Source organism: Euwallacea fornicatus, chromosome 14 (assembly GCF_040115645.1).
Source record: "Euwallacea fornicatus isolate EFF26 chromosome 14, ASM4011564v1, whole genome shotgun sequence".
In the NCBI taxonomy this organism is placed as follows: domain Eukaryota; kingdom Metazoa; phylum Arthropoda; class Insecta; order Coleoptera; family Curculionidae; genus Euwallacea; species Euwallacea fornicatus.
In genome coordinates this window covers 650,931-668,112 of record NC_089554.1, presented here as the reverse complement: position 1 = coordinate 668,112, position 17,182 = coordinate 650,931, and the positions used below count along the sequence as shown (strand labels likewise).

At 35.6% G+C, this 17,182-nt stretch overlaps 1 protein-coding gene across 1 annotated transcript in view; it reads right to left on the bottom strand.

Moving 5' to 3' along the window:
- LOC136343332 (neurotrimin-like) overlaps positions 1-12,798 on the bottom strand; it is a 307,358-nt gene extending 294,560 nt beyond the window's left edge. Inside the window, exon 1 of the mRNA XM_066290004.1 lies at positions 12,649-12,798. Within this exon, the coding sequence (XP_066146101.1) occupies positions 12,649-12,685 (37 nt within the window). The 5' untranslated portion in view covers positions 12,686-12,798. The remainder of the gene's footprint in view (positions 1-12,648) is intronic.
- Between the last annotated feature and the right edge of the window lie 4,384 nt (positions 12,799-17,182).

Here is a 17,182-nt window from a genome sequence, read left to right as displayed (position 1 = left end):
GCAGACGCATTTTTTTTACAACTTTTACTGTATCAGCGATTCTGATCACATACACATTAGCCATATGTACATATGTAGATATCTGAGTTGAAGTGAACACATAAGGATTGTGCCAATGAAGGACTGCATAAGGTTAATAAGCCTTCGATAATGGCCCACAATGTGGGTTGCGAGGGTAGCGGCTGACGTAGGCAAAGTCAATCTGGCCGTCGTCTCCACTTTTATGTTTAGATTAGTAGTACTTTCGCAACCTTTACGTTGATGGGAACTTTAAACTATATAAAATCAAAAAGCAACAATGTAATTAAATAATAACAAAAAATTTATTTATCACTAGAACTTATATCAGTAAAAGTTCTAGCGCGGTAAGTGATCTGGTAACATTGGTTTGATTCCGCTCACGTGAGTCATCAGCCCTGCAATCCGCTTCGTTGGTCTTTGTCGAAGGCATATTAAATCTTATGCGGTCCTTCTCTCATATACACAATCCTAATGTTTCCACTTGAAGTTGTTATGCCTGTATAACTCAATTGAAGTCCTGGAAACTTGGGTGTGCATTTTAGGGTCCTTTGTTTTAAGCTAAATATCGAGTATTTACGCAGAAGTGAATACAATGTAATTAGACTGCGTGGGAGAGAAATCGGCGCCTCGCGCAGTTGCGCAGCCCGTCCACCTCATCCTCCACCGTTAGCGGCTTTTGCGCATCATAGCGAAACAATGGATAGTACAACGAGGCCATTAATGTCTTAATCCGCCAATGTGGCCATTACGGATATTTTTTCGGCCAAGTGTAAATTAAATAAGAAGTATGACTTTTTCCCAAATGCAGCAAGATGCAGCTCTTTAGAAATTTCTCGTAAAACGAGCAAAGTGTACTTTCAGTAAGCTCCACACAAATGTGACAGTGCAGGGAAATTGTCCGGCAAGCCTAAAGATGCACCCTAAAGGGCGAACCGTTGTACATAACGACAGGGAACAAAGACATAAGTCTAGCTCTACCGGAGGCCTGGTTGAACATATATAAATCATATGGCTCACATGTTTAACCAGACTTCCATTGCTCATTTTACGATAAATTTGCGATACGGTCCAGCCTGCTGCTTGTAGAAAATGAATTATACTTACTAATTCATCCTTGGTGAAAGAGTCCGTTGTAGCGGTCATCTGTACTGTCCGTATTCATAACGGCTACATTTGTTGTCACATAGATCATTCAAACATATTTAAATGAATAACGCTTTATGCTCCCTGTTCATATTTAATAAAATGCATTAATTGAGAGGATGGATAACCCTCTTTAGATTTTTTTAGAAAAAATTGCGAGTTTTTTTCCCCTTTTTCCTGAATTTCCCTCTCGTCATTCTAAAGGAGTTTAGAACGCATCCTTGGTTGATGTACATATTTGAAATTCGTAAACAAATTGTGTACTTCTGACTAACACACCATCGACATGGAGTCCTAGAGCTTAAAAGCAATCCTCTATAAACGGTCTTCGGAAAGCCAACAAACAATATATAGAGCCTTTTCGCGTGTTTTTCCCTAGTAAAACTCAAACCCAAGAAACGACCCAAATATCAAAATGTTTATTTGTTTGGTAATTTAAAAAATTGTACGATATTACTTACGAATGTGCGTGTTAACGATTCTGTCGAACTAATTTTGTGACGGTCCGTGCCACATTGAGCTGAATACTGATTTTGTCGTCTAAATAGATGTCTCGCATCCCCCCCTTCTTTGGACCTAACTTAATGCTCTGTTCTTTCTAAGGCGCACTTCTTTTGAATTATAGAGCAAGTCATGCCAATTAGAACATAACACAAAAACATTTTTTTTTGCCTTCTACCCTTCCAACAAAGGGCAAATTTTTTATTCATCTTCCACTTTACCATTAATTCAAGCACCATTTAATATTTTTCTTTAAACAACAATTTTCCCTGGAATGAAAGACTTGTCCTTCAGTTTTAAGGTATTACAGCTGTGTCGTTTTTATTACAAATTTCCCCTTGTTAAATAAAAATAAATCACCCATTATGACAGTTCCAATTTATATTATAAAGTATTTGTTTACGGGGACGAAAAGCTAAAGAGGATCCGATAAAAGTCTCAGAATGCGTGATACAGTCTTGATTATAAAAGTTTGCTCTGATCGCAGAAATGGGAGATGAGAGGGTTCATAAAAGGAGAAATCTTGTTACAACTTAGGTTCTATTTAAGAGTGCTTGTGAAATTAGATCGTAAATGTGTTCGGTGTTTTGATATGCCTTGAAAAAATGGTAAATAAGTAGTAAAATTCGTCGATATTTTAGTATGAGCTAAAAATGTTGAGAGAAATTCACAAAAAAATGTATTATTGCTTTGACCTCATTGAAAGCCATATTTTTTAATATTTTTTCCGATAATACACCTTGGTCCTGTTTGATAGTGGAGGCCATTATTATAATATGGCAGGCCAACGAAATCTCCACTAGAAATAGAACATTCTGCGTGCCTGTAAGGAAAACCCTACATAAACATGCCACGAAACACATGCAATAGGGCGTAAACCTATTTCTTACTCTCTAGCATGAATATTCTTGCACATGGTTAATTAAATAGATTTTATCTTGCTGTAGTCTTCAATTCTAAATCGACATGAAATTAGTTAGATCGATCTTTTTGAAACGCATTCAGTGCTGGTTCTTCTTCAACGTCCTGCTAAACTGCAGATAAAAGGACTCGTTATCACGGCTATCACTCAATGTGTTTCTGTGAATTATCGAGATGCCTCATAGCGTTGTCCTTAGGTTAACTGTTGGATAAGATTAACTTCACTTGCATTCTTCGGTTAGTTACTAATTAACAGTTGCCGCCGCCTAAATGTACCCTAATGAACCTGTCTTTAAAAAAGAGTACAAATTTATTAATTTTAAAAATTTAAAAAGTTTGTCACAGAAGGTATATATTTCACATAAATCACATGACATTTTATCATTTAAATTCTTCTAAATAAAACAAAGTGATGAAGTATGAGACCTTGACTATTTAAAGAAGTATATTGAAGCTTACTAATTTTCTTTGGAAAATTTCACAAACTCCAAAATGAAATGTTACAAAATTCAAAGAAAAGATTACATTTGAAGATGTTCAAATAAAGTTGTGGAAGGGGATAGGAAGCGGGATTTTCTTGTTTGTCTTGAAAGGTAAAGAGGGTTCAGAATGATTCGGTTATGACGACTATCTCTCCATTTCGCTTCAATTTGTTGAAGTGTGTCAGTTCGTATAGTAGTTGGTTAGATGGATAGAATTGTCGGCCTTCTTTCAGTAATCAGTCTTAGTGCAATCTGTTCTGTTATTTAAATGTTTTATTTCGTTTTTTCTCTGGCATTTGCCCTCGGTACATGTCCGCAATCTACCGATGGTCTCCGGATGGACTCGTACATTTTGTAATAGTTCTTTTAGCGATCTCTTGATCGGTATACGTCAGCGATGGAAAATGTTTTACTAGTTTAGTAATTTCTATTCTCATATTTTGAACACGAGTGAATTTAAGTGTTTTGTCGAATGTTACTCCTAAGTATTTTACGCCACTTCTTGGTTAAGTTGCGTTCAGATTTGCTATTAATATTGAAAATTCTGCTTCATTTCAATAAATTGATGGCAGAAACTAGTTTTTGATGGAATTTGGTATTAGTCTTCATGTATAGGCCTGAGGACTTTGTACGACTACCTCAGTTATTTCGTCATCTATCATAGGTGCCACATCTTTCGCATCTTCCAAGATGTATGCTGTTTCATCTACAATACATAGATGCTAAAAGGTTCGCCTAAATTCATTAAAACTTGAAGGAAATATTTTTCATTAAAATGCTGGAACACGTCAAATATTGTTTTTAATTGTACATTTTTTAACATAACAAACATGAATACAGGGTTACGCATGTAGTAAATGAATGTAATTTTCCTTTTTTTTTCTTATAGAACTATATGTGTATTATTTAGTTATTGTATTCTTTGCGACATTCTCAACATATTTCATGTAACACACCCGTGTCTTAATGAACAGGTTTTGAAAGAAAATACAAAAAATAGAAATAATAATAGTACTATTAATACTTAAGAAATAACAATACAAACTACTACAACCTAATGCATTAAATGTTCGAACTGTGCCCAATTTTGCGTCTTATCAGTGTGTAAGTCGCTATTCAAATTCCTCAAGAATTTTTTTATCATTTGAGGAAGTATTTGTTAAGCTTCTTGGATAACTCCTTTTTTTTAACTTTTCTATGTTCTTGGAATTATTTAAATACACTCTATGCTTCAAATAATAATACGCAAAACGTCATAAGGGTGAAGTCAGACGATTTAGCGAGCCACCTTAATTGTTTATTACAATAATGATAATTAAAATTACATAGGTATATTACATGAAATATACTAAGGATTTTTGAAATAACTTAAAAACATCATAGTATACATTGGTAACCCTGTATACATGTCTGTTAAGTCAAAAAATGCACAATTAAAAACAACATTTGACTTGTATCACCATTTTCTTGAAAAATGTTTTCTTTATAATATATACTATAGCAGTATACGGGACATTTCAAGTTCGACCCTCATCAACGGGATTTTGAAAACTAGAACAGATACGAAGGAGTCTAAATTAGGGCAAAATTGCATAATTTTGCCCTTAACCAAATGCCGTTTTGAAAATTTGAATTTTCCAAGTACTTACGAAGAGAGCCCAACAAAAATAAAATATTGGAGATTTAGTTTTTATTTTTTTAGAGTTATTTGAGAAATAAGCCCAAAACCACAAAGAAATTTTCTTTGCCACTTTTTTTCAGCTACATGTTAACGTTTTCAAATTTGCCATCCGACACTTCATTTTTCGGCTAACATCTTTGACAAAAATTTTTTTCATTGGCGCCACATTGGATTTATCGATAGAAAAATTGTCAGATGGCAAATCTGACAACGCCATCAGGTAGCTCAGAAAAGTGACAATGAAAATGTGCTTGTGGTTTTGCACTTCCTTCTCAAAAAAACAACAAACAAAATAAGAACGAAATCTCCAATTTTTACTTTTCTTCAGATATTTTCGGAAATTCTCTGAGAATTAAAATTTGGAAAATGGTATTTGATCAAGCACTAAATTACGTAATTTTGCCTCAATTTAATCTTCTTCGTATGTCCTGTAGTGTCCAAGAGCCCAATGATGGGAGTCGAAGTTGAAATACCCTGGTTACTGGCATGGTTTACAGGGTATCCCCTTTAAAGTTGTGATTGAAGATTATTCAAAAACAGTACGTTATATGAAAAGAAAGTTTCAAATAAAAGTTGTCCGGTAAAGAGGGAGACATGTCATGAAGATAGTAACTTTCAGCTAAAATATTATTTTAAGGTCATTTCAAAGTTAACTTTTTTTTCAAATGGCAACTCCATATTTTTTTACAAATACTTTTAGACCTTCAAAAAATTAATATCTTTTATTTGCACAATTTTTTTATTAGAAGTTTTGCTGCAGAGTTATCCTCGATTTTTGTCAAATTTTTGAGATAGTTGAATTTTTTGCATTTTTTTTAACTAAGTTTTGTAATGCATATTCTATTTAGAACTCATAACAATCTTTCTATTTAATCAAAAAAATATATATATACAGAGTAGGTGTTTGGGCATTTAAAGCATATTCAAGTATATAATTTATAAGGTAGACCATAGGGTGCCAGACTGTTAGATATCTCATTAATGCACATAGACCTGCCTAACTTCTACCCATTAAATGTGTTGTTAGTATTATGTTGGTCCAAAATAAGAGTAAGTTTCAATCTTTTCGAGCAGATTGTGGCGGTTAAAACCAAATTGATCTATTGCTGTATGTTTTCGGATCAGTTTCTGAAATCTTCGAAACTTAAATTACCATCGGGAGTAATGGAATAAATCTGTAGATATGCTTTTGTTCATAAATAACAAATTGTCCGTTCGAATAACAATTTTCCAGATTTTATTAAGATAAATATGAATTTTTGTTATTTTGCTGTATTTTCACATTTATAATATATATTCTTAGGTCATATTAAATATTTCTGTGCTAAATGTCCATGTTATTTTTCGTCTCTGTTCTTCTACTAAAAAAAAAACGATAACATTATCTGCCAATAGCCGGTAATATTAAGAACAATAATTGTGTTAAGGAAGTAAAACTCATTTCAGATAGCGCCTTTAAGGAAATTGGTGATTATTCAGTACATTAGGTAGTCAGAAGGACGAACAATGCTTCTCGAAAAAGCAAAAACGTGTTTACGAGAAATCACTGCAATTTAGTCTTTTGTAATACAGGGAGGGAATCAATGATGGTCGACTGTCGGAAATCACTGATTTAATAACGGCTCGAGGACTAAGTTTTACGATGCAAATAAAATAAGCAAATAATGAACGCCTCTTATTGCTTAATGGAGTAAATTAATTATTTCAGGTTCCGTTTTCCGTTTGCATAAATAATTAAAGCTTTGAATTTGCAATTATTTAATTTTGTTACACCGTTTTTATTCCCTCAACCTGTGGTAACAAGGTCCACTTTTTACTTTGAATTATTTATTATGCAGAAATAGTTTTTTTCATTATGGTTTAGGCAGCAATGCCTCAATTATGTTTAATTAAGGGAAATGTATTCATGGACGGATTAATTAATTTTCAACAGTTTCGTTAACTTAATTAAATTCAAATTATAATTATTATAATATGCGTCAGTGCCGAGAAAAATCTTCGAATCTTATCAATGAAATTTACATAGAAATTGTATTCCTATGTAAATACAAAAACAGAACAATTTGCCAAATCAGAAAAAGGACACTTCTTGCACGTAATATCGCAAGTGCTGCTGAGGCCCTAATTTTTTGTTTTGCGTAAACATTATTCTAGAGCGATTAAACTGTGGAAAATAAAAAAAAAAGAAAAGATTTTGTCAATCATTCAAGTCAAGATTTTCCTTTTATTTTTCACCGTCATGAGATCTACCGGCTTCAGCATTTATTTTAGTGCGAAAAACTTATTATTTGTTTTTAAGCAATTTACTTTGAGCGAATCTAACAATATTGTTGAATTTGCAGCAAATAAAAATCAATGAAAGCGAAGTTGAAATGAGTCAAAAGCAAATATGGAGTGTGACATTGAATCTTGAATGCAAATAGCATTATAGGTAACTCATATTAAGATAAATCAATGAACTGACTATAACCATTATCCATCTAACTATTCATAGATATAATGCAATTTTATAAATAAAATAATATTGCTAAATAAATGTCATTAGTCAACTAATAAGATATAGCCAAAAAGCATAGGACCCCTTTTAGTTATTTCTTAAGACGAATAAAATGAGTTTTTAAGAAATATAATTTATTTGACATTTCCTTTACGTTGCCCCTAAGCAGAGGCTCCTTTAAGGATCGCCAACATGTACTGCCACGACATACACAACCATAACCTGAAGGATATTGAGTACTATCCTCATATCATCTCGCGTCACTCAGTGGTGAACATGAGTATGTGGACTAAGTCACAAGGAATAAAGTAAAAATCCCGTGTTTTTGATGGTTTCTATTTATTTACGTTAACAACTATAACAAGTTGTGACAATAATTATTCTCGAAGGGTCTTTAGTGCAACCTTCTTAGCTCTCGTGTCAAAGTGTTCTGCCTTTTTTTTTATATCACCACCTACCTCCCTGGCCTTTGGTCAGCTGCATAACATTTGTCGCACACATGTTTTCCATTCGTTGTCAATTTATACAAGGCCCAAATTTGTCCACGTGTTTTTTTAAACAAAGAATATTCTTCTTCCTTTGCCGTGACTCATCACGGGAGATGGACAATGATTGATTACATGCTAGAAATCAGAACATAACCTACAAGGTAAAAAAAAACTACAAAACAGTATATACAATGCCATAGAAAAGTATGCGTACCCTCGTCGAAAACGGCTTTTTTTACATAAAGAATTGGATAATAAAGAAAATCCTTTTGGGAAAATTATATATGTCTAAACTTATAGTAAATTTGTTTTTAACTAAGCAACAAAAAAATCCCGAATTTAACAAAATTAAGAAAACTGATAATTGCAACTCAAAAAAGTTTGTGTACGAGAGAACTCATCAACGAATAACAAATAAAAAAACCATTCTTAATATTTTTTTGGTCCTCCTTTGGCCTCAATAACTGCCTTTAGCCTATTCTTCATAGAAAAAACCAAATTTCTAGTAACCACTATTGAAATATCATTCCACTCTTGCGATAAAGCATCTCTTAAATTTTGTTTGTTGTGAATTATCCTCTTTCTTATGCATCGCTCCAGTTCATCCCATAAATGTTCGATGGGGCTCAAGTCCGGAGATTGGGGTGGTGAATGGAGTTGTTTTGGGATATTATAAATTAACCATTCTTTTACAATAGCAGATGTATGCTTCGGATCGTTATCCTGTTGGAAGCACCATCCGCTTGAAAGGCCCAGTTTTTCCGCAGACTGTTTCAAATTGTTTTTGAGTACGTTCAAATAAACAAATCGATCCATTGTCGTATCTACAAACACCAAATTACCCACCCGACCAGCAGACATACACCCCCCAAACCATCATGGACCCTCCTCCGTGTTTTACGGTAGGAATAATATTTTTAGGATTTAGCTCTTCATTTACCTTTCTCCAGATTCTTTGTTTTCCATCACTACCAAATAAATTAAATTTGTTCTCAACACTAAATACGACAGAACTCCAAAAATCATTGGTTTTATCAATGTGTAGATGAGCAAAGTGAAGCCGCTTTTGTTTATTAGTATATGTTATAAAGGGTTTCTTCCTGGGAACTCTACTATGAAAACTCTTGTTGCGAAGAACTGTCCTTACTGTTTCTGAATGAACATGTATTTTATGATCGTCTTCCAATGTATTTCGAATTTCCACTGCCGTTGTTCTGGGGTTTTTGTAACTAAACACTTCGAGGTCTACTATGAAGTGAATTGGTGGTTGAAAAATTTTCTAAAACTCTTTGAATACTAGATTTGGCCCGTCCAACATTTTTGGCAATACTGTTTAGTGAATTTCCTTCATTCCTCAATCTAATAATTTGTTCACGCAATTCAATGCTAATCTCTTTACTTTTTGGCGCCATATCGATCAATTATTCTGTCTAACTAGTGAGAAACCTATACACAAGCTGGTCAGATTACAACTATTGCAGAAACCAGACGTTAACTTGCAGCAACATGTCAGATCTTAGAGGAATATCGCAAAATCTATTGCCCGTACGCATACCTTTTTGTCCTGCAATTATGAGTTTTTTTAATTTTGTTAAAAGAGGATTTTTTTTAATGTTTTGTTAATAATAAAATTTAATATATTTTTGGGCATAAATAATTTTTCGAAAAGATGCTCTGATCCGTTCTGCCCAAACAGCCATTTTTGATGGGGGTACGTATACTTTTCTGTGGCACTGTACATTTACTGCAATACGCTGACGACACTAGACTTATCGCGCACGATAAAACCACAACGAAAACGGTGGAAAAACTGCAAACACTAACGGACAACACAATTACTCAATTCTATAGATCGAGAGTAACACCAAATCAAAAATCAACTGCTATTTCCAAACCATCAGATAAAAAACAACTCCCAACATTAGTAACTGTTGATCACCAAATGAAACTAAAATTGGAAATAAAATATCTAGGGATAACAATTGATAATAAATGAAAATTCACCAAATACCTACAACATACAAGAACGGAAATCATTAAAAGAACCAAACACTTTAGAACTCTGCCATAAAAAAAACAAAAGACTTAGTACGAAAACGGCCACCAAAATTTACAAATCCATCTACAGACCGCTACTGGATTATACACATATACTAAGAGCAAATGCTACAGAGAGAATAAGATAACACATGCAAAGTACAGAACAGATCGCACTGAGACTAATCATCAAGATAAGACACCCCGAGAACCCTCTCCACAATTCATCCAAGGCACATTTACATATGTAGGCTTTTATTTCGTTGGTCTAAGGCATAATTCAAAAATGGGTTTATAAGGGTGAACGCAACTTTGGTCTTCACTTTCAAATTGAATCGAATATCAATAAAAAGGAGTTGGAATAGGATAAGAATTCATTTTTTTTTTGGAGGACGCGATTCCAGGGATAAAAAAATCTTGCCTGAAGACGATACTGGTGCCCGTGCAACCACCCTGTGTGGGGTTTCACCCACTAAAAAACCCCGTGTCGCAAAAGATTTCGAGTTTGGATGTTCGAATTCTTTGATCGCGTTTTTATTCATCTGTGAGCTAGCAAAGTTGAGCGGAACAATAATAGGAATTCCCAGTCTTCGGAAAAGTCTTAAATACTAAACCCTCTGGCGGCGCACCATGGGCGTGCCCTAATTGGGGGTGTCATCGATACCACGCGCACTACCCGCCGCATTGGATCGTGGTGCCGAAGCTGATAAAAAAATCCCTCGTTGGCGGTAACTGCGTCTGCAACAATAAAGCCGACAAAGTCTTCCGCGGGGAACTCCCATGCCGACAAAGTAACTTGGTGGGAATTCTCACACACCAACCAACATCTATCATGGGCGTGCCAAAGGAGTTCATCATCTCCGTGACAATAACTGAACCCTAACTCTATTACAATCTACAGCCATTCCGATAGAGTCTCGACATGATCAGAATACACAATGCAATACAATTAAAAACTATGTACAGAGTGGTTGATTTGACTACTGGATCTTACATTTATATGAACTTACACTAATGACTGCAATAACGGAAAGATTACTACAACCACAATCAATATGGAAAGACAATCACTACAATTGGACTATACCCAACAACCCCTTTGCCTAACAAGACAAAGTAGACAATCCCGCTTCCTCTTTCCTTCCACTACATTGCTAGAATATTTACAAGAATTATGTTTTTTTTTCTTGTCTTGCCCTTTTTGTATACATTTAAATTGAATTGTGAAGAAAGGTAAGACATTATGCCATGGACAGACAGACCAATGAAGCCGATAGCTTTTTTTTAAATGAATCAAGATTTCCTACTACTACTACTATGAATTTATTTGAGCAAACTTGAAAAGAGCGAATATATATATACAAATAATTAATAGATTTAGGGTCATTTTATGAATTAACAATTTTATAACGGCAAAATGAAAAATTCCTGTCCAAACTATGAGATCACGTAATTTTTGCTCAAAATACCTTCACAATCATATGGCATCTCTTTTCCTTTGTATGACGTAAAATATTCAGCCCTTCATTCTTTCGATTAATCCTTAGAAAATTTCAGGTGGCATACCATATCACTCTTCAGCAATCTTTTTCTTCAGGTCCTGAATGCTGATAAACTGGTGCCGTCCCTTATTACAGATCTTGCAGACTAAATATATCCATAAATTTTCAATTAGGTTTAAACCTGGATTCTTTACAGGTCTTTTCATAACATTGATGTTGTGGACGAAAAATCAATGTCTTGTTACACGAGACCTATCAATTGAAACATCATCCTACATGAAAACGTAATTAAGCCCTACAAAAAAATCACCAAGTGGTAAAAGATTGTCTCTGAGGAGAAATACATAATTGTGGGCGTTCATTTTACTCGATAAAAAAGCGATATTAGTCGGACCATTGAAAGAAAACCCTACTCAAGTCAGAACCGAGCCTCTACCGTGTTAGTGTTGGGAAAAAGAATTATTTTTCTCTTATTAAGTTGTGCCAGTGGTAAGCCTAACCATCTGATCCATCGAGATTGAACTTTTTATCTTCTGAAAAATGACTGAAAGTCACTCGTCGGACCAAGATATGACTCGTTTTGCAAAAGCCACTCTCGCATTTTTATGGCGCTCACTAAGGGGTCGTTTTCTTTCTTTTTTCTTTTAAGTCACGAACTTGGAGCGCTTTAACACATTACAAACAGTTTGTTTACATACGTCTAACTGAACTTCCGATATGATTTCCATGATGACTTATTTTCTCGGACAGCTTTCTTTGAAATTCTGTTACCATCCCGCTTAGACAGTTTGCTTGGGCGTCCGTCTTTTTCGTTTTAGTAATTTTACAAACTCTGCTAATAAAATTGTGAATAACATTTTTGAGCCGTCTATTTTTACAGCAACTTTTTTTAACCGTTTCAATTCGTGTAAAACTTTTATTCGTTCCATTCCTTCAGGAGCTAACAAATTTCCGCGAGGCATTATGAAATATATAGAACGTATGGAGTTTAACACGGTACTGAATTAGAAAAACAAAAACTAGGCAAGAATGCACAAAGGAGATAACTAAAGAGAAAACAAGTGGTCTTACATTTTCAGACGAATAAAATAATTAATGTTTTTTTTTTAGCTTTTTCTCCACGTATAAGCGAAATTCAATAAATATACAGTATGCGATATAATTTCAACGAAATCCTGTTCTCAGCAAAAGGGAATTAAACTTATACTATTATTTCAATTTTATGTCTTTTATATTTCATGGGTGATCCAATAATTTTTGGACACAGCTCAAATGAACTTTTAAGTACTAAAGTCTTTTATTAAATACTGAAGGAAAATACACACACAGCTGCTACTTCGAGATACATTTGATAGACATTGCAAAATAAACTTACCAATCAACCATATTGAGAATACGTGAACGATCACCATAGCCAGACTGTAACTAGGCACTTTCGATAATTTCCCAGTTTCACTGAAGTACCAATACACATACAGAGCCGGCAGGCCGCTGTCGACTACACACGATCAATCAGTCGGCACGCCAGAACCTGTCGTCCACCGATACATGAAGAAAACTGAACGTGTGTAGTCCCGCATTTCAGTCCTTGAACTGCCGGCACAAATTTTAATCTTTGCTAAAATTTTTATCATGAATAAATACATAGGGCACGTGTGAGCATTCCTTGTCTATGTTATTATTAGGACTATTAATGAATTATCTGAAAATATAATGAGGTTTTGGCTCTAAATTCCTCCTGTCGCTAAGTACTTTAGAGTTACTAACGATTTCTCTTTCTGCACTAATTGCTTGTCGCATTGCTGTATCTTCTCTTGTAATACATGGTTTGACGAGATTTAATAAATATTCAAAATATTCCTCACTCATTCGGAGATAATTTTTTAAGTCAGCAGCACTTGAGCAGCGAAGCTCCCGTATCAATTCCATATGTGACAAGGTACTACGTTCAGTAACCAGTCCTTAACCTAAATTTTCTTTCTTTTTCTTTTTTGCCTTTCTTCTGATTGTTTAGGCCAGGGGCTTTTAGTCACTGCCTAACAGAATCGACTACCTTACAAGGCACCCGAAGAGGTATCTCCTATTTTGCTGGTGTGAGTTATTGATTCGAAGGACCAGACGCTGATGCGTCAATTGATTGTAAACGGGGTTCAAGGGTTCGGGGAAGACAAACTCCGTAGCACGAATTAAGTAATTTACTTTACACTACAGATATCACTCCAAGTTACACTACGATTTACAACTTTATATACACTTTTTATACATATATTTTACAGAGTCGGTATTGGGTTGCCCGAGATTTGAGAATGATACGTATAAAAGTTGAAGGGTGACTTGTAAAAGAGTTACAGAGTAGAGATTGAGGTAATGTTGTGAGAGAGGTTTGATAGTGTTCCGCTTCAGGGATCGAGAAGTGTCTGAGAAACGGGAGAGAGAGAGAGTTCGCGAACACTGTTTTAGAGTTAAGTTATATGAGAGAGATTTTGAGGGAGTCCGCGTTCAAGGATCGAGAGTGTCCACAAAACGGGAAGAAGCTTTCGCGAGTATTGTCTTTCAGAGAATGCTTTTTGGGAGTCCTAGATTATTTGCGTCCCAGGGATGGTGGGGCTGGAGGGAGATTACCACGAAAAGATCTTGACCAATCCCAACTGACACCGCCCCCTAGTTCTGTGGAAAGTTTTTTACTAAGAATCTCCAAGGTCAAAGCCCAGATGTGGCTCTCTGGTTCCCTTGACAGATTTATCTGGTGCCCCCCATAAATCGGGACAGCGATAATTCAAGGAACCAGTGCCATCACGGTGGCCGGGTTTAAACACGTGAGTGTAAGTGCTGCATCGCGGGGTGCAATGCAGCAGATGTATTAGGGATTGTTCCAACGTCTTTAGAGCCTAATTGGTGCCCAGCGATAACGCTGATTTATGTTGGGTTTTTTCCCAACACTGATAGTACAATTATTGTAGCTGCACATTCTTCCTGCGAAATTTTTTAGAATGAAAACCGTCGTCCTAAATCGATCGTACGTAGCAAATTCTTTAATGGTAACAGTTCTGTATCGTAAACGGCATAGAACTGATGGCCATAATCCTTGGTAAAACTGTTCGTGTGTATCAACTGCCGATGGTGGCCGGCCGTACCCATCAATCCGATCATGGACGGCTGGCCGATTGTGCGTGTATAGGGATTCCTTCGATAAATGAAACCACGAAAACGCCAATTTGGTTTACATGAAATGGACTGTATTTAACTTGCACTTATATCAAATAATGAAAGAGTTTTGGTCTAAGTAGGAAGAGGGAGAATGGTTAATTGGGCGGGTTACACACTATGATTTCGATTACATCCCGACACCGACGCAGCTTCCACACGAAGAGAAGAAAAAAGAGAGCAAAAATTACTCCGATTATCCCTTAAGTACTAAACCCGAGGAATTCCAACCAGGGGCGCACCACCACCAAGAACCCTCACGGGCTATGGCTACGCCGAATCCTATAAATCGCGGCCATCTGGGGAATATCTATACTAGTAGCTTTTCTGGGAATATTGCAGGCCCAAAAAATTGCCCACCATGGCAATAGTCCCGACCGAGAAAGCTTCCTTTGACTAGTAGCATATTCCCCAGCCAAAACGTACCCTTAGTTTTGGCCTGATGGGCCATGTGGTCTGGCACCTAGATGATATTATCAGAATAAATATCGCCGCACATAGGCGTAACTTCAGGGGTGAAATGCAAATACATAACAAAAACCAAAATTAACAGCAACAAACAAAAAAAACATTAACTTAAAGTCCCTAACAGAGGATGTTGCCAATTATATCGTTCGTAGAGCCTACAGATCTCTCTTAAAAAACTAACTTGTAGTCACTGTGAATGACGACAACAGAAATATTAAAGTTGCAAAATAATGAGACTATTAGAAATAACACAATTGTGGATCTATTTCCTATTTTTTTGTTCTACCATTAGCATGAATTGAACACCTTGAAATAAAATGGCTCTAGAATTTAAACGCATTACCGCTTTATCTTGCATCCATCAAGCAAATGACACGGTAAAGTACAGCAATTTAGGAGATTTCTGATAATGGCCGATGCATGAATAATCGCCAATTTGACTAAAAGCGTTTATGCAACTAGACTTATCGTGCCCCAGTTGTTTTTGACTCCATAAATTGCATCTGAAAAAGGTGGGAGATCCATTTATCAGAGACTGCAAGAAATCTAACAAAAGAGCATTCGCTTGTAGGTCGGAGATATAACAATATGTAACTAAGATCATAAAGTCGCCTTACTTATTCCCTAAAATTCCGCCTTTTCGCTGTAATATTTTACGTGACGCAAAAGGGTTAGAGAAACCCTCAGAAAGAGAGAAGTCTATTTTCCTCCTGCCTGAGTTCGGTACGTTTGCGAATTTTGATAAGACACGCGCCAAGAGGCTTTAAATTACGAGTTAAGAGGTGAAGTTTATGTGGTTCGTGTTTAATTTTGAGTATGTTATCGTATCATTAATATGAGACGATAAAATCGCAGTTCCATAAATTTTAAAGATTTATTATCCTGAGAATTTTCACACACTGTCAAATCCAGAACAGCCGAGATTTCTTTTTTTCCAGGCCGAGGACTGAAATTTCTTGTATAGAAATCCCATTATAACTTTTTATCTTTACTTTTAAAATCCTACATAAATTTTTTCTTCGACTACGCAAAAAATTCAACTTTCTTCGTGCTTTACCGTAACCGAAAACATCGTTTTCTTCTCTATAAAGGGGATATTCATGATGATAACTTTCGTCTCTGGAGTTGTAAGTTTGACAGCGACGAGCGAACGCGGCCCGCCATTCATGGGAATATTGTTGGAAATTTGCCCATTTCTAAATTTGTATCTGATGACAGTGTATCATGCCGTGAATCAGAATAACGTGTAACAAACACTGAATGTTTTATAACCTATCCCTGTCTGTTGTATAGGCGTGGAGTAAAATAACAATACAGCGAAGTTCTAATTATTTAACAACGGAATTGAATATTCCCCTGTTTTGTTGATTTTGTGTATATTTGGCTGTCTATGACAAAATCGTTCGCTATCAAACTGCAGTGTTTGCGAATACAGTTGGCGAAGTTAATAATAATTAAATTGTTTAATCATTCAATTACTGTTGGTTTCATGCAAGGCCCGCGAAAAAGTATAATATAGCGTCAAAAATTATTTTCTATATTTCGAGGCGATGCCGAGTCGAAACTGATACCGAATAACAAAAAAAGCTACTTTCGCCGTTTATTGAACAATATACTATTAGGTCGTGTAGTATGAAATGAGTAGATTCTCGAATGCCACATTCAACTGCGAATAACTTCACTCTAAATCTATATTTGGACTTGACTTTTTTATGTGGAAAAGGCACATTCTTCCTCTTTCGATCAGAGTTTAAAGTGTTAAAAATTATTGAAAACTTTTATTTTTATAAAAATTTTTGTGCAGCCATGCAAAATAGTGAAATTCGTGTGTTAATGAAATATGAGTTCCACCGTAGAACCACAACAGCTCAGACGGCTCGCAATATTAATGATGCGTTTGGTGCTGAAGTCACTTCACAGCAAACAGTATCTCGTTGGTTCATGAAATTTCCTTCTGGCAATTTTGACCTAACAAATGAACCACGTGGACGACCTGAAACTCAAGTGGATAACGATCATCTGAAAGCCGTGGTGGAAGCGAATCCACGTCAAAGTGCGTTCGAATTTTCGTTAATATTCAGTGTGACCAAAAAACAATATTGACTCATTTGGCTGAAATTGGTGAGGTGAAAAAGCTGGACAAGTGGGTACCGCATGAGTTGAGGGACATATAGAAAGAACGACGTCTCCAAGCTTGTGTTTCTTTGTTGTGCCGGTATAATAACGATCCATTTTTG